This window comes from Sebastes fasciatus, chromosome 6 (assembly GCF_043250625.1).
Source record: "Sebastes fasciatus isolate fSebFas1 chromosome 6, fSebFas1.pri, whole genome shotgun sequence".
Taxonomy (NCBI): Eukaryota; Metazoa; Chordata; class Actinopteri; order Perciformes; family Sebastidae; genus Sebastes; species Sebastes fasciatus.
Window position 1 is genome coordinate 7,590,565 of NC_133800.1, and position 20,649 is coordinate 7,611,213.

At 38.4% G+C, this 20,649-nt stretch overlaps 2 protein-coding genes across 3 annotated transcripts; one reads left to right on the forward strand and one right to left on the reverse strand.

The window, feature by feature from the left end:
• Positions 1-4,089: 4,089 nt before the first annotated feature.
• ostf1 (osteoclast stimulating factor 1) lies at positions 4,090-14,631 on the reverse strand. Its single transcript, XM_074637427.1, has 10 exons — positions 14,471-14,631; positions 9,883-9,929; positions 7,479-7,529; positions 7,078-7,141; positions 6,867-6,920; positions 6,531-6,638; positions 6,164-6,213; positions 5,849-5,927; positions 5,628-5,726; positions 4,090-5,106 (listed from the first exon to the last, which is right to left on the reverse strand). Exons 1-10 carry the CDS (start codon positions 14,502-14,504, stop codon positions 5,048-5,050), a joined length of 645 nt encoding a protein of 214 aa, XP_074493528.1. The 5' UTR covers positions 14,505-14,631; the 3' UTR covers positions 4,090-5,047.
• Positions 14,632-16,067: 1,436 nt separating this feature from the next.
• nmrk1 (nicotinamide riboside kinase 1) lies at positions 16,068-20,625 on the forward strand. 2 transcript variants are annotated; one of them, XM_074637430.1, is made up of 8 exons: positions 16,068-16,219; positions 18,062-18,152; positions 18,232-18,280; positions 18,859-19,027; positions 19,296-19,367; positions 19,530-19,636; positions 19,801-19,884; positions 20,152-20,625. In XM_074637430.1, the coding sequence occupies exons 1-8, from the start codon at positions 16,191-16,193 to the stop codon at positions 20,160-20,162; spliced, it is 612 nt and encodes a 203-aa protein (XP_074493531.1). In that variant the 5' UTR covers positions 16,068-16,190; the 3' UTR covers positions 20,163-20,625. The 2 variants fall into 2 exon arrangements, with proteins under 2 accessions (XP_074493531.1, XP_074493530.1); XM_074637429.1 differs by having other exon boundaries at positions 20,197-20,625.
• The last annotated feature ends 24 nt before the right edge of the window (positions 20,626-20,649 follow it).

The window sequence follows — 20,649 nt, forward strand, 5'->3', positions numbered from 1 at the left end:
TACAAAGTACGTACTGTTGCATACAGTATGCATACAATTGGGACATATTACTTCGCCATAACATTGCACTTTAAACTTTGACCCCCTAGCTCATATGTCTGCTGCACAGAAGATTGTGGGTCAGAATAGCCAGAAAAGCATGCTGGCTTACATCCTGCAAAATGCGACCGGATGCAGTAGGACATCCTGGTATTTTTGGCATACTGCATTTGACAAACAATGCATTGGGACAAACTAAATCTTTTTATGGCATACTAAATATTGTTGTAGTATGGTATTTGAACGTACAGTTAGTATGTCCCAATACATAGTGGATATGTCCGAAATTGCAAACTACGCACTATCATTCAACATCATTTTGTGTGAATAAACAGTAGGGCTGACCCGAATGCTTCGAAGCTTTGACGTTGCCATGGTAATCGTCCTCCAAATCAGTATTTGAATGCTTCGTTTTTTGGCGTTTTTATATATGTGTAATAATGATGTGTAAATCCCAAATTAACCCATGAAATAAGGAATAATCCCACAACATTATGGGATATTTATGCTAGCATTTACTGTCCAGCGTTGCATACTGTAATATTTCACCGGAAATAGTATGCAATTTGCGTACTATTGGTTTCATACTAAGGTTTCAGACATACTTAAAAAATCGCACATGCTGTTTTAGTGTACTAAATAGCATGTTAGCATATGGCATGTTATGGAATTTCAGACGCTACCAGTATGTCAAATACAGCATGCCAAAAATACCAGGATGGATTACTGCATCCGGTCCATTTAGCAGGATGCAAGCCAGCATGCTTTTCTGGCTATTCTGACCCACAATCCTCTGTGTAGAATACCACAATAAGGTCAAAGTTCAAGGTCAAACAGTATGTCCCAAATGTATGCATACTGCATGCAACAGTACATACTTGTTGAGGGCAGCTGCAGTAGCCTATGTACTAAATTAAAAACAAATGTGCGATTGGGAACGTACAAACAGGACATGTTAAACATGTAGCAGCACATTCATCATCCTGCGCACTCACATAACGGGAAGAAGCTCAGCTACAAACTCATGATAACAAACAACACCAAGCAACTATGAACACACAGCTACAAACTCATGATAACAAACAACACCAAGCAACTATGAACACACAGCTACAAACACTTAAAGGTGCATGCTGGCATCGTGTTGCTAGCGATTTAGCTACTTCATGCTAACGTTACCCACACAAACGGTATGCCGTTATGAAAGCTGAGACTCCACAGAGTATAAATCATATCACTCTACCACCAAAACGGACTAGCAGCTGAAGAACAGAAAAAATAAACTTCAAACAGCCAATACCATAAATGATGTCTTACCGTTGCTGTTTGGTGATCACGCTGCTAACAGCTACCATGGCTACCATGGTTACCATGGCTACTCCAACGGCTCTGGGTCATGTTTGAGTCCAGTCAGCTGTCCATGTGGTTAGCTCAGAGAGTCCACGGTAAACGGAGCGGAGATTTCCACCCTGTTCATTTCTTCTACAGGACTTAACATCAACCATACAATGCCAGGTCTCTACGGCTCTTTATTCACTGACTGACTAGTGGAACAAAGAAAACATAAACTGCAAAAACTCAGTTAAATCTTGTGGAAGTGGGTCGCAGTAGTAGCGGCGGTGTCATGTGCACAACTGTCAACTCTCAGTAGGTCACAACTAAAGGAGGCGCCACCGGATGGCACTATGTGGTATTACAGTAATACCACAACTCTGGCTGTTACATGTATAGAGGTCTGACTTTTCAAAAACTGTTCTATTTAGATGGAATTAATATCCATAGTGACGTGTAAATTAAATTAAATGAGTTTAATAGTTACCCGAGAAAATTTGAAAGGGACTGTTTGTAACTTCTTACACGTATAAATCAATTTGGGTCGGTGTTCCATTCGCACTCACGTGTGGCAACGCTGTTCAGACGAGACTCCAACACAAACTAGACCGAAGCACCAAAACTGCAAAGTTATATCTAGTGAAGCCCGTCTTGGAAACAGTGTTGGCCGCGGTCGAAGGACGCTGGGGAGACTCTAGCTTTGGTCTCCAGGGCCGGAGTCTCTGCTGTACTCTGCTCCTCTGCTCCTCTGCCTGCCTTCACTCACACACCGCGCTCGTTCTCGCTCGCTCAGCTTGCTCCACCTCACGTGCATGCGCGCACACTACACACTGCAGAAGAGTTCGTAGCTCTGAGAATATCTAGTGAATGTTCAGTGGACGTTTTTGCAGAAATAACTGCTGCAGCTCCTCCAGACCAACAGAGGTTTCCCGTGTCTTTTGAAGTGACGGGGCTCCGCAGTGAGAAACGTTATCGTCTCCGACTGGGTGCCGGTGTCTCCCCTGTTTCCTCCGGCTGCGGTCGGGAGGCTGAGACAGGAAAAGCCAACACTAGGATCAGCATTGATTCATGGAGAGACCTTCGTCTGGTCAGCTAACATTACTGCCAAGCAGCTGAAATATAGAGTGATATTGTGGTTTTAGCTGACGTGTGTCGCCTCACTGTTTTGAGCGATGCTCATTCATGTCTATGTAGAGCGAGCACAAGCGCGAGCCCGACGCTGCCTTTTGTTGACTTAACGGCCACAGGTGTCGCTGTTAACAAGCATTTCTGATTCTTACAAACAGTCCCTTTGAATGGCAGAGATGGTACCCAAATGTACCCAAATGGACAATTTGAAGTTTCCACCTTAACATGCCTCTACTAAATTCTCCATCTTTGCTCTGCTTCCTTTTATTAGCATCATTTTCCGGAGGTTTCTTTCTTTCTTTTTTGGGGAGTTTTTCCTTATCCGATGAGAGGGTTGTAATAATAATAATAATAATACATTTTATTTGGTGGCGCCTTTCTGGACACCCAAGGACACCTTACAAGAATTAATTAAAACATAGACAGATAAAACAATATAAAAACAACAGGACATGACAGAGACATATTTGTTCAGACACATATGATGGGTGATGATGAGTGCTAGAGAGAGTATGCCAGTTTAAACAGGTGGGTTTTGAGGAGGGATTTGAATGATGTGATATCTTCAGACTGCCGGATGTGTGGGGGGAGTGAGTTCCAGAGCCTGGGAGCAGAGCAGCTGAATGCCCTGGCTCCCATGGTGCTGAGGCGTGAGGTGGGGGTGGTCAGAAGTCCGGCTGATGATGAGCGGAGGGAACGGGAGGGAGTGTACTCCTGGAGGAGGTCTGTGAGGTAGGTGGGGGCGAGGTTATGGAGGGCTTTGTAGGTGAGCAGGAGGTTTGTGTAGTCAATCCGGGATTTAACAGGGAGCCAGTGCAGCTGGATGAGGATGGGGGTGATGTGGTCGGAGGATTTGGTGCGGGTGATGATCCGGGCGGCAGAGTTCTGAATGATTTGGTGTCTGTTGAGTAGTTTGATGGGAATGCCAGAGAGGACAGCGTTGCAATAGTCGATTCGGGATGTGACAAAAGCGTGAACCAGGATTTCAGTGCAGTCTGTAAAGGACAGACAGTGTTGTATCCTGTACAGATTTTAAAGCCCTCTGAGGCAAATTTGTGATATTGGGCTGCTATACAAATAAAATTAACTTGACATCTGTCTGTGCACATCCAGATGTTGTGATATGTTGTTTTTTTTAGAGGTTTTGGGCTGCAACTGCATCATTAAAAAGGGATATTCACCCTAAAATCATACAGTTTTGTTAGGGGGAATTTAAGTCTTTCATTTATGCTGTGTTCCATCTTCATTTAGATATTCGCAGTAACATATACAGTAAACAGTATATACTGATGCTTACACCTCTACAGAAATCTCACAAGTGTTACCTTTATTATGATACCAAGATTATTCAAATGGACCTTGTAGTTGCTGTAGTGGTTCATTTTCAAGCAGGGGCCTGATCCCTAGGGTTTAAGAGTATACATACAGCCCACAATGGTATCACTGTACATGTAACAGGGCTTGCTTGCTGTGACAAGCTTTGAATAATTAATTATAATCTCTAGTATGGCATCTGTGAGTGGGAAGAATCTAAATCCTGACAGCATTTTATCTTAAACTTTCAAATAAAAATATCTACTCAATGGGTCATTTTAAGTTAAAATCTTTTATTGTAGATTGAAGAGAGCAGATAGAAATCTAGAACAAATAACCTCACAAGACAAAAGCATTTTCACATTGATACCAAAGACACACTTTCTATGTTACACATATTTAAGGCACTTTATAATATATATTAAATGTGTTGGAAAGCAGCAATAAAACCAGAAATTTGCTCCCAGGATGGATATCACACCATCAAAAGCTTGAAAGATTAAAGAGTAATTTAAAGTCTGTTTTACAGGGGGCAGATTATTTTATTACACTGAGTTGATCTTTAATAGCAGTGGGAGTGTTAGAACACAGACCAAAATACATGCAGTACAGAGAGTAACTTTATGACGCAGGGCCTCATGGAGTCCCTCAGCATGTCCCATTTAAAGGGGAAATATTAAAGTTAAATATAAATGTTACATTGCCTCCCAGATTCTTATAAACAGATCTGTGCCTAGTTGTGATTGAGCCCAAAGCTGCAAAAGATAACGTGTTTCTAATTCCTTTTGGGTGATTTTGTAGTTCAGTGACTCAAGTGGAGCATTGAAACTTATTAGACATGGATCAATCTTTTTATCTGCACTGGCACTTTAATGCCCAGTGTAAATGGGTTAAACACAATCTGTATGTTTGGAATGTGTTTCTTAGAGCTTTGGTCTGTTCTCCGCAACAACATATATTCTGCCCCTCAGTCCTCAGTGTGCAACACCAAAACAAATCCCTTACAGGTGGAAATCCACTTGGCAAACTGTAAAATGCATCGATTCAATGCTTTGAAATTGACACTGACGTGATGCAGAGGGCCGAGTTGTTTGTACAAAATAATGGAACTAAAATGGAGTTAGTTGGAAACAGAGCAGCAAATCCATTTTAGGTCTGTAATAAAACTCTCTGAGCTCCACGACCCCCAAAACCCCCCAATGGAAGACAGTGATGATGTTTCAACAGGGCCAGCTCAGTCCGAGTCCTCGTCGTCCAAATACTCTTCAGCGTTGCTGAGCGTGCGGGTGATGTCTGGGAAAAAAAAGAGAAATGGACAGTTAATGACAATATTTCACTGCTTATATTTATCCACAAAACCTCTGAACCGTAAAGTATTAGTGGCCGAATGTCTGTTGCATGTGTGTTTACAGAGCTAGTTCACAATAAATACTCTGCATGAGAGTCTCATTCGTGATGTGAATGAAGTTTAATTCTGGATCCAATGACCACACGTAGTACTGTTAATTCAAGGAGTAGAAAGAATAGAAAGACAGTCTATAGTAACTGGTCTTTGAGTCTCTTACCCCTCATACCCGTTTTCCAACAAGGACCTGTGTTTGCCAAAATGGGGCTGACCCCCCAAAAGTATCAAACCTGATTACATTCAACACCCCAATTTCATGCCGTTTACATGATGGATTAGGCTAATCTCAAGCATTGTCTAAGCTTATTGCTGGACATTTGCCTTCCACTGACTGGAGTGTGTGGCCAGTCCTGGTGATACCCTATGTGTGAGTGCTGCGAGGCTGCCCCCTAGTGGCAGCTGTACTTACTGCCTCCCTGCTTTCTCTTGATAAGTGAAGCACACATTGCGTTGGTGGCCATCTCCAGAGCCAGCTTATTCTCATTGTTCCGGATGTCTGTCCTCGGATCTGAAATAAACATGATCGCACTAAAAGACTAGAAACTACATACTACAGAAAGACACACAAGATGACCCGCCGGCCAGTTACTTTTTCATAAAACCAAATAAGAGACGTGGCCAGATACTCACCCTTGGTCAGCAACATTTCCACAATGTCATTATAACCCTTCCAGGCAGCAGCGTGCAGGGGGGTGTCCCCAAGTTTATTCTGAAACACAAAGCGTCAACTTCACTGACAAACGTCCTGACAAGCATTAACTACACGTGTGACCAAACCCCAAGGTGTGACCCAAACCACAGCTATAAAAAAAAATGGTTGGTTTTTGATGCCTGAAATACAGACGGGTGACAAATTCAAAAGAAAAAAAACAACAACCTAAAGTGTCTAAGTAAGTAATAGTGAATTTACTTTCATGCTTGAATGAGTTTTTAAACCCATCTTACCTGCTGGTTGAGCTCCACGTTGGGCTGGCTTAGCAACACCTCCACCACATCTGATACAGAAATAAAAAAAGAGAACTTTAAGCGACGGATTGAGTGAAGAGTTAGACATGCATCACATAACAATTATGCAGGAACAATGGAGGGACACAGAAGAACTGGAACACTTCCATAGACCCGAGTTCCTGTTTTTCTGTACGTCACTTCTCATGTAAAACAAATCTGCCAGTGTGGAACAATTAAAGATTGATGAAATTACATTCAGTCACTGTCTTTTAAAAGAAGCTGACATTTTTGTGGCCTTAATCCAGGCTATGTCCATATCAAAAGGTAAGTGTTAATATGTTTTAAACACCCCAATTCTTGTTACCTTTATGTCCTCCGTGGCATGCCCAGTAGAGGGCAGTGTTTCCCGCCTTATCCAGCCCATTGATTCCAACCTTGTTCTCCACACATTCCCTCAGCCAGCTCAGATTGCCTGTTTAAATACACAGATATGTGCGTATATACACAAAAAGCACAGAGTTGAATGAAGAAGACTATTAATAATGCAAACAGCTCTTCATCAGTAACAGAAAAGACGTTATCAAGGTTAAAGTTGCTTTTATTGTCTTCAGAAAGAAAGATTTGTCTTGGATGTCATGTCACAAAAAATAAATAAATAAAACACATTGAATAAATTGAGATGTAGAGATAATTGTCGCACCTCGTTTGGCTGCTTCGTGCATTGGATTGTCGATAGACTCTGCCTGCTCAGCCACTAAAGAAATCAAGACAAAACAAGACTATTAGTTCATTATATAAGATTCTCTAATAAGGGACAATTACAAGAGACAAATGTCTGTATTAAGTAATATTTTAGTCAGCGCATACATGTAATGAAATTCAAAGTTGGTCCGTCTACATTGTCTACTCACCATAGTTACTTGGAATTAGTCCCGTCCTTCCTCGGCATGTCCCTTTCCACCAATTACTGTCACTCTGGGGATAATAGTAATGCAGAAATCTTTATTTTTAATTTTTTTAAAAATCACAGAAGCAAATGAATGGAGATGAATGGGACAAAGCGAACAAAAAAAAAGAATGCAAGGAAAATAGTAGTGAAATAAAGAGGGAGAGAAGACAGCAAATGAAAAGAGTGAACATTCTGACTGAAAGGTAGAAAATGGAAACAAAAAAAGGAAACACGAAATGCAAAGAGTGCAATACTGAGGTACCAAAGAAAGAGGAAGGAGAAGTGCAAATTCAGATTCAAACTGAATGGGACATGAGGACTTGAAGAGGCTGACAGCAGCTAAATCTCTGAGGTTTTACATACTGTGTCAGAGATGTACAAGAAGTCTCCTTCTTCAAAGAACAGCTCGTCTGGCTGAAAAATAAAAAAATAAGACAATGTTACTTACCGGGTTAATCAGTCAGCTTCATGTCTTCACACTATTACACAGACTTTTGCATTTCACCCCCTTTCTTCCCCTTTCCCCCCCACTGAAACAAGCGTGACTGCTAAATTTGAATGTAGGAATGCACCGATACCGATAACGGATCGGATATCGGGGCGAAACTGACTTAAATAGCTGGATCGGGTATTGGTGACAAAGGGGCCGATCTATTCAGTTCTTTTTTATGTTTATATACTATATACATTACATACTGTAATTTTGTATTCCTGTTTAAGTTTTGACCAATTTGTTCCTGCATTAAAAATCTTTACACTTGAAATGTAATTAATGTAAATAAATCCTGTTCATTTTGAAGATTTTTTACCAAGTTGCTGGTATACGATTTATTATTTCAATAATAAATAACAATTCAGTAGCTTTATATCTATGTATTTATTTGTTACATTTAGTTTTAAAAAGTTAAGAATCGGATCGGCCGATAACCAAAGCCCAGGTATCGGTATCAGTATCGGGACTGAAAAAGTCAAATCGGTGCATCCCTACATAAAAGAGGGATTAGTGACAGTTTAGTGGGTGAGGATTTTCTATTTTAATGTCAGTGGTTTTATATTATTATTTTGACAAGTAGTGATTTCAGTCACTCAATGTTTCCAGCGTCTCAAGCGTGTGTGAGTTGCCTCTATTTTGTCATATTTGATAGATAATTAAATATCTTAAGGTTTTGGACTGTTGATTGGACAAAACAAGCAATTTGAAGACATCACCTGAGAAACTGTGATGGACATTTTTCAGTAATTTTTTACATTTCATAGACTAAAGCAGGATTAAAGCGGGGATAGGCAGTATGTTCAAAGAAAAAAAATGCAAAATTTGAAAAAACAGCCCTCATCCTGCAGCTCTCCTCTCTCCCCTCTCTGTCCTCTCTGTCCTAAGCCCTTCTCACCAGACGAGCACCGGTATATGACACGCTTCATACAGTAACCAGTACAAGTACTAGTCATACATAACATCATCCCGATGGTGATTGTGATCCTGATACCGTCATATAGCGGCAGTTCTATGAGAACTACCGTCCTATTTTCTTTGCCTAACTTGTGGACCTGTAAAGCCCTTTGAGATGACACAAACTGTGATTCGAGGCTCTAGTGAGATAACTTACAATATTGGCAAAGCGTTTCAGAGATGGAGTGATAATGTTGCTAATAGTTTAGCCGGCTGCTTAGCCAGTTGCAGCTAGTTCACAGCTACAGTTAGCAGAAGGCTAAACTATTAGCAACGTTTTCTCTCCATCGCTGAAACGCTTCGCCGATATTGTTAAACTCTTTTTCATAAGTCCGTCTTCTTATTTTGGATTGCTTTGCAGTTTACGCAGTTGTTACCAATGCTGCAATAGCAACTTTCCCTGCAGGATATTCCACCATTGAATCAGGCTTCACCGTCTGAAGGGACGTGCACGCGCATCTGCATTTGTTGAACAGCCAATACGAACGCTCTCTCTCTGAAATGACCTGTGATTGGCCAAAGTCTCCCGTCACGGGCTAGATATTTTAAAGCCTGAAAACAGAGCCATGAGGAGGTGCAGAAGTCTAGTTGTCTCTCAGACCACTTGAATTACAATATGCTGAAAGGTTATTATGGAATTCTTGCTTTAAAAAAGGACCAATATGTAAACTATATACTGTAATAAATCATAAAATGAACAGTGCTACATTTTTAATCTCCCCTGTCTAGAGGAAAATATCTAGAGCCAAACGCAAAATTTTTAAATCAATAAAATGTGATGCTTCAGTAAGAAGCAGAAGAAGAAAAGAAGGGCACGCCTCCACCAAAGTACATTATAATATCACCTATTTCAGTTGATTTTATCCATTTAATCACCACCCCTCAGATTTTCCCACCTTGCAGCATATGTTACATACATGTCATCAGTTTGTGCAATTAATGTTTCTCCTGTAAAGTGATGTTTTACGTCGGGTTTAACTTAATAAAATCATGCTCACATCCACTGGGTTTACACATTTTAAATCACCCATAAGGACAGTCTGCATGTCCAGTTCTGCCTTTTTTACTACATTCTTTTAGACAGGCCGCGCCACTGGACCAAAATATGTCTTCACTATCCTAAGTCATTGTTACAAAATCTGAACATTGAAGACTGCTCAGCATCCTGTAGATTTAGCGATTGTTTTGTGGCTAGAAGAGGAAGTATGTCAAATTAATCGAAAATGAAAATAATCTTAAAAAAGGGACTCAACAAATGGTCTTTCAACAGTCATCAAATATTAGAAAAACAATCCATCTCGACAAACAAAAAGCTCTTACCGTTCTGGGGTCAAAGGTGAACAGTGCTCGGAACACCTTGACTTGGCCTAGTGAAGAGAAAAACACAGAATTCATTTTAGATGAAATATTTGTAGACCGTTTGTGGCATGTTAACCTCATCCCTGTATGCACAAGAGCGGTGAACAGAGCACGTTGCACTTAGACGTAGCGTGGTGAAACCACACATGCTGCCACTTCACAGCCCTGCCCTGTAGAATAACCAGCTTACTTTCACTACGATGAGCCTGCAGGCGAGCACAGAATGTAGCTTTAATGTGGCAAATTACTCTCATACAAGTGCAATATATGATTAGGTATTGTTAAGTATCAACATCATCCATCATCACCTCATTCAAGAGCCAATTGCATGCAGCCCTGCCTGAGCAACACAACCTGCACTTAAGACACATACAGTTGCTCCTTAATGTCTGCGTTCACTAAAACAGCTCTGCTGCAGCCAACAACAATACACATTTGTACATGAAGTGCCGGGACAGAAACACATAGCTGGTCCTTGTGTGTGCAGCCCTGAGGTAGCTGCCCTCGGGGCCTGAGATGGCTCGCTGTCGAGCCTGGCGTTAACGCTGCTGCTGCTGGAAAGCTACCAGAGTGGTTGTGGCCTCAGCCGACAGCTGAACTAGTTCATGGAGACCTACAAAAGAGCTTAAAGAAGCAGTGACACATTTCACATTTACTTATTTTATAAATATTTCTACCAAATATTGATTTCTGGGACTAAACAATGCCTGACGTTATGTGCAATATGTTGCATATTTACTATATACACACAAAGTTGACTATAAACAGACTGCCTGCTTTTGCTTCCAGTTAACTCAAGTTTCATGCAAATTCTCCCTCAGTGCTTCACTCTACGGACTTCCCTTTCAAAGATTTGTCTTGTTCTAATAATGCTTTAAAACATACACACATACATTACATATACATGCATACAGCCCGTTTTAATAGGTTTTATCCATTTGTTTGTTTACTTGTTTAAATCAGATTTTTTAAACTAACCTGGAATGAAGGCTGCAAATTAGCATACTTTATCATTACATTATAAAAACACTTTCATTAAGTGATGTTTTATATGCTGTACAATATTTTTATTCCTCTCCTCTTTATTTAAATGGTGCGTGTGTGATCTGATATTTTAACTCCTACATAATTCACACTTTTACATGGTTGTTGCTTTAGTGCAGTACTTTGTAACTTTGTAAAGAAAGGTGCTATACAAATAAAGTTTATTATTACTATTAACTGTTACTACATTTGTTGCATTTCTTCTACCTGTGTAACAGTGTTTCTCTGTAGTTTCCCTGTTAAATAAACTAACAAATAAATAGACAAATATGTTCAAGACTAGGGCTGACCCAAATGCTTTGACGTTTCGAAGCTTCGATCATCGCCATGGTAATCAACCTCCAAATCCGTAATTAAATGCTCCGTTTTCTGTTTTGTTTTATATATAAAAATCCCCAAATAGCCCATGAAATAGGGAACAATCCCACAACATTATTCATTATTCATATTCAACAAGTAGTTATTCTCAGACGGATAGTGCCGTTTGTTGTATGTAGAGGTGCGTGTGTGTGCAGTAATGTGGCAGCGGCACTGAAACGGGGGAGATGGAGCCTTTATGGAGCGCCTTGCCGAGCTGCGTAGATTCGAATACTTTCGAATACTCTCATCGAAGCTTCGACGTCCAAAAAATGGTATTTGGGACAACCCTATTCAACATTGAATGTTCCTCACAAGCCAGAATTTAAAAGTGTAATAAAGACGCTGTTGACCCATGAAGAGCTTCTCTCAAAACTGATGCCGATATATTTACTGGTTAACATGTGAAATGCATTTGATTCTGGACACACCAAGCTGGTAAATGCTGACTGCTTTAGCAAACAGGCCTAAATGTTGGACAGTTGTAACTCCCCTCTGCTGTTACTCCGAGCTAACACTGTGTCAGTGTCCCAGAATGAGAGGGGCTGCACAAGCACAGCTCTGTTCAACACAGCAAGCACGTCTCCTCTGCAGGTCCGGTCATGTTGCTTAAAACACACAAAAGCCTGTGCGGACTAGTCCACGTTCTCTCTGCAATTTAAAGCCTCTGGCACATACAAAGATTCATTCTAGCTAAAAAAGAAAAAAAAATAGAAAGAAGAAATATGTCCTCAGAGTGAGCAAAACATTGTCAGTATATTATATTTGCTTGTGGGTTTTTTGATGATTTCCAGCTGTGTTATTTCATTGCAAGAGCAACTCCAGCAGCTCTAGTCTCTAGCGTGTCTGATCTTGGTGGTGATTCCCCATTCCTGTTCGAAGCCCAACCCAAAAAACCTAACCATCAAAGCCTCCAAAAATATGACACCAAGAGTCATTATTACAGAAACTATAATGTTCTACACCAGAGAATACATGCAGCTCTCTAGTATTGCCCTCTTACCACAAAAACTGAAACCTATTCCTCTTATAAAGTACCGATTTCTAAGGAAAAAGAAACTCGCAAGCCTGGTCCTGTTAGTTAGAGTACATTGTTCAGGGTGTATGGTTGTGGCCATGCACCACTAAAAGAAATTATCACGGCACACGTGTAAAGCTAAAGATCTCTTCAGGTACCCACTGAAAAAAAGGTTTTAATTTGATCTTTGTAGATAAATAATAAATGTCTTTCGCTCCTCAAAACGTCCATTAGAGGGAGAAGAAGTAGCCCTGAAGCTGGGAAAGATTCATTCAAAATGACTTTAGAAGGACCAAAATCATCCAACATGGAGGTTTGAATCAGGGGCCTTCAGTTAAAGAACTGCACCACCACATAACAGCATTGATATACATCTACTGTAAGCTGCTCACGGTCTAGTAAAACTCATTGTGGGCAGTGAATCCTTAGCTTTCCACATGAATTACTGCATAGATAAAGCTACATCAGTCGTGACTATGTGAGGCACTGACTTTGCCTAATATCACCGAAGACTCTCCCGCAGCACAACAACCAGCCATCTGTCAGGACAGACGACAGCCTACCTCACCTGCCGGCACAACCAGGTGTGGCGTCACGGAGCCGACTCATGAATAAACATGAAGTGTATGAATGATAATGACGTGTCAGTTGTTTGAGTTTTGTGCTCCGTTTTAAAGAGCCACAGCTAGCAAGCAAAACATGACACAGTGTACAGAAATGTGCCCGTGGTCGTCCCTTATGTGATTTCAAAGCACGTGTTTTTAGATATACCTGTTTAGATTCTTTGAGTTATTCTCTGACATCCCGTTCTAACAGCTTTTACTTCAGATGTGAAGATGTTTCAGTTTCCTTTTTTGCTTATTTTACACCTGATGCACAAGATGTGACCTGAAAAAAATACACTCAGCAGCCACTTTATTAAGTACTAAGACTAATGTGGTCTAATACATCATCCCTACATTCATGAAGTTTATTATGTTCAGTTTTTGTTGAAACTGTTTTAGAAAGGTGTTGATTTGTGGTCATTTTGGTCTGTTTCTAATATTTTGTCCATCTCATTTTAGTGTATATCAATGAGGGTAGACTAAATATTTGATGTTATACACCTCTAAATGCAGCAGCAACTACAAACAACAACCTCCAAAATGACCCATCAAGTTGAATCAACACCTCTTTAACCTTCATTCATTTAGGATTAATTGCAGGGCTGTTGTATTAGACTGCATTACGTTTAAAAAGGTGTACTTAATAAACTGCGCTTCCTGACTACTCAAGACACTGTAGAACACTCCCTTAAAATGTTTATTTTATTACATTTCAATCCCAAATTAGTGAAAACCTTGTGCTTTATCTCATGTAATAAAATAGAAATTTTAAGGAAATGTTCTACAGTGGACAAGAAAGATGTGTGCGTTTTGCACTCTGAGAACCTAATAAACTGTCAGTTTAGATTTTACTACAGATGTGAAGATGGTTCACAGTTATTTTGTCACCTGCCATTACTTGTGACAACACCTGCTGCACAGAAACAATCTGTAAGGTTTTTACACAAATGTTACATTTGTGAAAACCATGATATGCACAAAAACTACACGTGTGCTTTGAATTCATTTCACATTTTTGGGTGATTAATTGACATTCCTAATCTCTGGGATGGAGTTACCAGAATAGCAGCACACATGCTGAGCTTGCAGGAGGAAAGAGTGATGTCACTGAGCATGCAGAGTCATCCTGACCTCCTAACCTACGACCTAAAGCCACTGAATGATGATGGCACACTCTCCTTGCATGAGTGATGGAAATAGGGAAGTCACAGAGGCCTGCTGCTGAGAGCTGGATCCCCTGTCAATCAGCAGTGAAGCCACTTTTAACCAACTCCACTGTAGTCCTGCTCCACTCAGTAAGAATAATGGATTTATTGATATTAATCAGAGTTTGTTTGCTTTCTTTCTACTGTGTGTGGGAAGTTTAACAGAAATAAAACGACATAAATGTATGTCAGTGACTCTTGAGGTGCTCACCGTCCGCCCATTAAGCTCACATCGCCAACAAGGTGTGTAGTCCTCGCAAGAGACACAGCTGAAGTTTGAGCTCAATATAAACAACACATCTTGATAAGGTTACTCTTACCTGGCTTGGCCGGCTTGGGAGGAGGCTTCGACATTTGCGAGGCTCAGAGATAAAATAAAACGAAACCCGCTGTGTGTTATTTCAGCCACAACCGTCGCTGGAGTGTGAACACTTTGCTATCACTGCCAATGAGGAAGTGTGAAGTAGCATTACAGGCTAGGCGGAAAGGTTCGACTGCGCATGCGCAAAGATATGGCTCTCTTATTTGTTTTCTAGTTGTTGTTTTTTATATTATGCTCTTATTTTTTTTAACGCATTGCTCAACTTATAGATATATATTTTACCTTACCTAACTTTAAAAAAAATGTTTTGTTGATATTTCTGTATGTAAACCCTGAATTATGTATTTTATTTTTAAATACATTGCTTTTCCCCATGTTGTCCATGTATCTGTTTGAATTTTTTCCCACTCACAATGTTGTTTGGTTACGATTGCCCAGAAGTCTTTATAGATATTTAAATCAATATCCTCCTCACAAACAATAACCATACACTTCCACGTCCACGCAACACACACACACACACAACACACATTTTTTAAAATATATTTACTGTATTGTTATTGTTGTTATTATATATATCTTGTCCAAATTGTTTGTTATCACTATTATGTAGTCATTTTATTTATATTAATCTTGTCTCTAGGTGGAGGCTTCATATAAGCCCAGTGGGTTTGTTGCCTCTTCCTGCACTGTATATTATTCATTTATTTTTGTTGTTGTGTTGTATAGTCTTAAATTGTGAAAAATAAATAAAATACTATTTATCTTATTATTTGCCGAGATTCATTCATTTATTCCTTTTTTTAACCATATTTTAATTTACATAGTATAACTTTAAAAATGTGTTGATGTATTTTATAAACACTGAATAATGTATTTTTTTTATTTTATTCTTTATATTTAGATTTATTAATGTATCAAGATTACATTTATCTATTACATAGATGATTCATTTATTTCTATTACAATTTTTATTTATTATTTTTTTATTTTACTCTACATAGCCTAACTTTTGTAAATGTTTTGATGATGTTTTTTATGTAAACTCTGCACAATGTATTTTATTTTTTTTATATCACTTTATCTTTATATTATGATTGACCAAGATGTATTCATTGTCTATTTATTTTAATCATACTTTTTTATGATTTTTATGTTAACTCTGTACAATATGTTCTTTTTTTAAAATACTTTACATTACTTTATCTTTTCATTGATCAAAATGTATTCATACGTTTCTATTACAATCTTTTATGCTTTTGATGTAAATCTGTACAATGTATTTCATTTCATTTTTATATTACTTTATTGTAATTTTTCATTTATTTCTATTTCTATTATCATTTTGTACATATTTTTTAAATATTGTTTTATGCTTTGACGATATTTTGTATATGTGAACCCTGAACCTTCTGCACAATTTATTGTATTTTTATTTATTTATTATTATTATATTTCAACTTACTTGTACTTTATCAGGTGTTCATTCAATAGAACTCTGTTGTAACACTGTATTGATTTTTTTCTCAATGGGCAGGTCCGGAGTGACGTAACAGCTCCATCAGCGAATCACAAGCGTCCGATTGCGGATAATCTTGAGTGAGCACAGAGCTGCAGAGTTGTTGCAGCAGTAGACATAACACGCATGTGTACTACTTTAGTCTGCACATGAGCTGTTAATTAACTTTCTTTCACCAGTTTTACACATTAAAACTGAGATGAAAACATTAGTTGTAGGAGTTGGCGGGTAAGTGAGGATTGTAAACGTTATGTGTTGTTGTGTTGACCTCCTTGCATGCATTTTATTGTTCTCCTTCTGTTATTTTGCCCCTAGGAAGCCTGTTGAAACTCAGATAGCATTTTGCATGCTTAAGGTTATACACCACATAGGCTATATAAGATATAAAGTGGAAACAGTTTTCATAGTTACTTCATACTTTATTTAAGATGCCTGTTCAGGTTCTGAAATGTTTCTTGGTGGTTATGTAAGACAGGGAGACAGACAATAGGTCACAGAAAGGCACCAGGAAAAATGCATTAGCCTCCTATTAAATTACATGTTGAAGTGGGAGCAGCAGGGACACCAGCAGATCAATACAACATGTGACAACCATGTGGCAGATAAGACTGATGATAAGAGATGGTTACTTCCATGTGTCTAACATGTGTAGCAGAGTCCTGAGAGTCAGAGGGAGAAATCAGATTGCTCAGGTTTTTGTTTTTCTGACATTAATTCACTGTACAGAAGTGCTGGCAAGTGTTGAGAAAATGAAGGGTTAATAAGAAAATAGGTGTTTTAAAAGCCTGAAATTACAACTATTTTCTTTGCATTCATAGTAATTCATAGTTAGAAGATGTTTTACATTTTTTATGATGTCAAATTAAGTGTCGGCTCATGCACACCCTGCAGACAGGTGTGTAGAAAAATAAAATCAGGATGTCTGATGAAGGTGTGTGTGACCGAAATGTTGCATTATCAAATAGATTTAGCGCCAACAGTGTACAGGATTTCTTTACTTTCTTTTGCAATATTTCCCAATATGACTTGTCACGTAACTAACCGTGTTGAAAGCAGCGGTTCAGTTGGTTTAAAGTGTGTTGCACTTCTGAGTGTGGTTTGGTTGCACCTCTGACCACATACAGTACAACAGTGATGTCACAGTGTAGGCATTCTGATTACAGCCTGACTGATTTTGGAGGCTGATACAATATTGACATTTGAGAGTTTAAAAAACATGACAACGATAGATCAGGCGCTATTTGTCTACATATTTTAATTAGAAACCATTCAGTTTGTTTTGTTTTTTACCAAAGTGTGACATTTTACAGTAGGGCCGGCTTAAGGCGTAGATCATATAGGCGGTCGCCTAGGGTGCCACCTAAAATAAATAAAAAAATGCAAACACCAAACACTTTTAAACTAACAATATCGGACCAAGTTATTTATGAAAATAAAAGGCTTAATTTTTGTCTTGAGAACCATTGGGATGTCTGACGCCTAAGTCACCAAAAGGGCTAGAGCCAGCCCTGTTTTACTTTTAGAAAATAAACTAACCCAATACAGAATTTTTGAGGCCGATACTAAAGAGTATAATAATTCTGATAATGTTATCAGTCAATATTCCTTTTTTTCTTTTACATAAACAAAATAACATAAACAAACATTTTCGAGGATCCCTTATGTGTGTTTTCTGTAAAATAATTTGACCAAGATGTGTACTGAGCAGGACATTTTACAGTTAAAAAAACAAACATTTCTGTGCTGCTTATTATTTATCAGTTGGCACATACGCCAGCAATGATATTTCTACGATAAGCTGATATCAGCTGATACATAAGCCCTGCCAAGGCTCTGGTACTGACACACCCTGCAGTACACTTCTACATCACAGCAACAAGGTTTTTAGCTGCTGCGAAATTGCTCTTTAAAGCTCTCTAATGGCTATTGTTGACTTGACGTACGCAGTTATCTCAATCAAGAAAGTTGTAGATTTGAGTTTTGAAGCAGGTGAGTAAAAGAAGTAACAATTTCAATGTAATTCATACAGCTTTAAAATGTTGTTAGTGATATGCACTGTTTTTCTTTCAGGATAACCAACGGAGGAAAATCCACTCTGTCTAAGAGTCTACACGAGCAGATACCCAACAGCTATCTCATTGCACAGGATTCATATTTTAAGGTAGATCATATCATCGCTTTCACATTTTATTATTTATAATGGGAGCTTGAGTGATCACAGTGGATGCTCTTTTCTTCAGGATGATTCTGTGGTACCAGTGGACAGCAATGGGTTTAAGCAATATGACAGTAAGGACACTTTATTTAACTGTTTGTTCAAGACATCAACATTTTCGGTGCAGCTGTAGTCCATCTATTCATGCATCTGAAAATAGATTTATGGAAGAATGATGGGATGTAAGGGATTAGCTACCATTAAGGACACTGCAGTCATGTCCTTGGTATTTCTGGGAATTTTGGAGTGTTATCAACCTGGGGAGGTTACAATGGTGGGTATGTAAATGGCTATTTCCAATTTATTTGAAATTGAATACTTTAGACCAAGAGAGAAAGAAAAAAAATAAAGATTCATGTTTGGGAATAAAATAAAACTTTATGGAAAATATACAAATAAATAATTAACTAAATAAATGAAACAAAATATCCTAATAATTTTAAAAATGTGGGGCTGCAACTAATGATTATTTTCTTTGTATCTAATTTATTAAATCTTTTTCTAAATAATACTCCTGATAAAATAGTGAAAATATTCATTATAATTTAATTCAAATGTTATGAAAACAGAGAAAATCCTCAGATTTGAGAAGCTGGAACCAGAGAATGATTGGCATTTTGCTGATAAATGACTTGATTGCATTCTGTGTAAGCGCTCGATGCTCTCCACATGGACACAATGATGAGCGATGTCGACTCGTGGCGAAGAGATCCTGAGTCGTTCCTGAGGCTGCGAGGCCTGAAGCCAGAGCACACGACACCATCGCTGGATGAGGAGGTGTATGTGCTGATTGTGGAGGGCTTCCTCATTTTCAACCACAGGTACATGAGGGAGGCTTTAGTGAAGCTACTGAGTTTATAATTATATATAATATAATAACAAATGTGAAGTTTGTCCAGACATCCAACTTTTTTTGGAATGTAACCAACCATTCAGTTGTGGTTTATCTCTTACCATGATGGCTAACTGTTTCCCAGGATTTATTTGATGATATGACAACTTATCTCTTAATAATAATACAAATAAAATATAATATACCAGATCATAATGCTGTAACTCTGTTTTTTTCTTTCTGTTTTACTTTTCCAGGCTTCTGAATGAGCTATTTTACAAGAGATACTTCATGGAAATACCGTATGATGTCTGCAACAGGAGACGAAGGTGTCAGATTTTTAAATAAATACACTATCTTTCCTGTTTTACCTTTTAATGAATTTCGCTTAATTTCCATGTTTTATGTTTAAATTGCAGTAAACAAAAGGCAGAGAGAGAGAAAGTTGGCGTCTTCATGTTTTTACCTCTGTTGCTGTCTTTGATTGACAGTTCGAGGGTGTACACGCCTCCTGATCCTCCTGGATACTTTGACGGACACGTGTGGCCGATGTACCTGAAAAACAGGCAGGAGATGGAGAGCACGGCGTCTGAGATTAGTGAGTGTCCAGTTAAAGATGCCACGAGATGGGATAAGAACTGTGATTTATTGTAGCAGTTAGGGTATTTATGTGGCTGAGACCTAAAAAAGTATGTTAAATAATGAAACTATAGCAGATTTACTAAATGATGAAATAAATGACATCTATGTGTTTTTTCTCAGTATTTCTGGATGGACAGGAGCCAAAGGAAGAACTACTGGCTGCTGTGTGTAAAGATGTTTGTCAGGAAATAGAAAGGCTCAGGGGTAAGTTGCAAACAATATTCAACAACAAATCTACAAAACAACATTATATGAAAGTCATAAGACAAAATCAAACAAATTTCTACCAAATCTGTGTTTTTCTTTGTCATTTGTGAATGTTTTAAATTTAAATGTATGAATATTAATGTGATTATGGAGCGACAGGCTAAAACTTGGATTAAGTCTTCAAGACCTTTTTAGTTAGGTTACTTAAAATATTGTATTTAAAAGAAAAAACTACTCATTTTATTTTGTGTATTTTGTTTGCAGAGAAAGATTGACATGGTCTGGATTTGATTTGTTTGCCTTTTGAAGATGGAGACTGCTGCTCACATGGATGTCAGGAAAGTTAATTTCTTTTTACTAATGTGTGACTTAAGGGACCAAACCAAGTGTTGATGTCTATGTAAAACCTATAATAGTTAGTATTGCTGAAAAAAGTAAAATACTGTGGATGAGAATTACCTGATGCTGTAGCATCTAAAAAAATAGTTAAGCTAGAGACTGGACAGAGTCTGCGAGGATCACAGAAAACCTGATGACTTTATTTAGTCATCAGGTTCATGACCGTATTTTAAAGTCACTGGGAAACCTAAATATTTTTAAGTTTTTCACAAAGTTGATGCTGAATATAGTCGATATAGTTGATATCTTACAATGTTTCTCTCACTGCATAGTTTTTTAATAATGTACTGAGGATTTTGATTCTAACATACCTGTAAATATTAAACAATGATCGTGGCATACTGTGGTTTGGTGAGCATCATT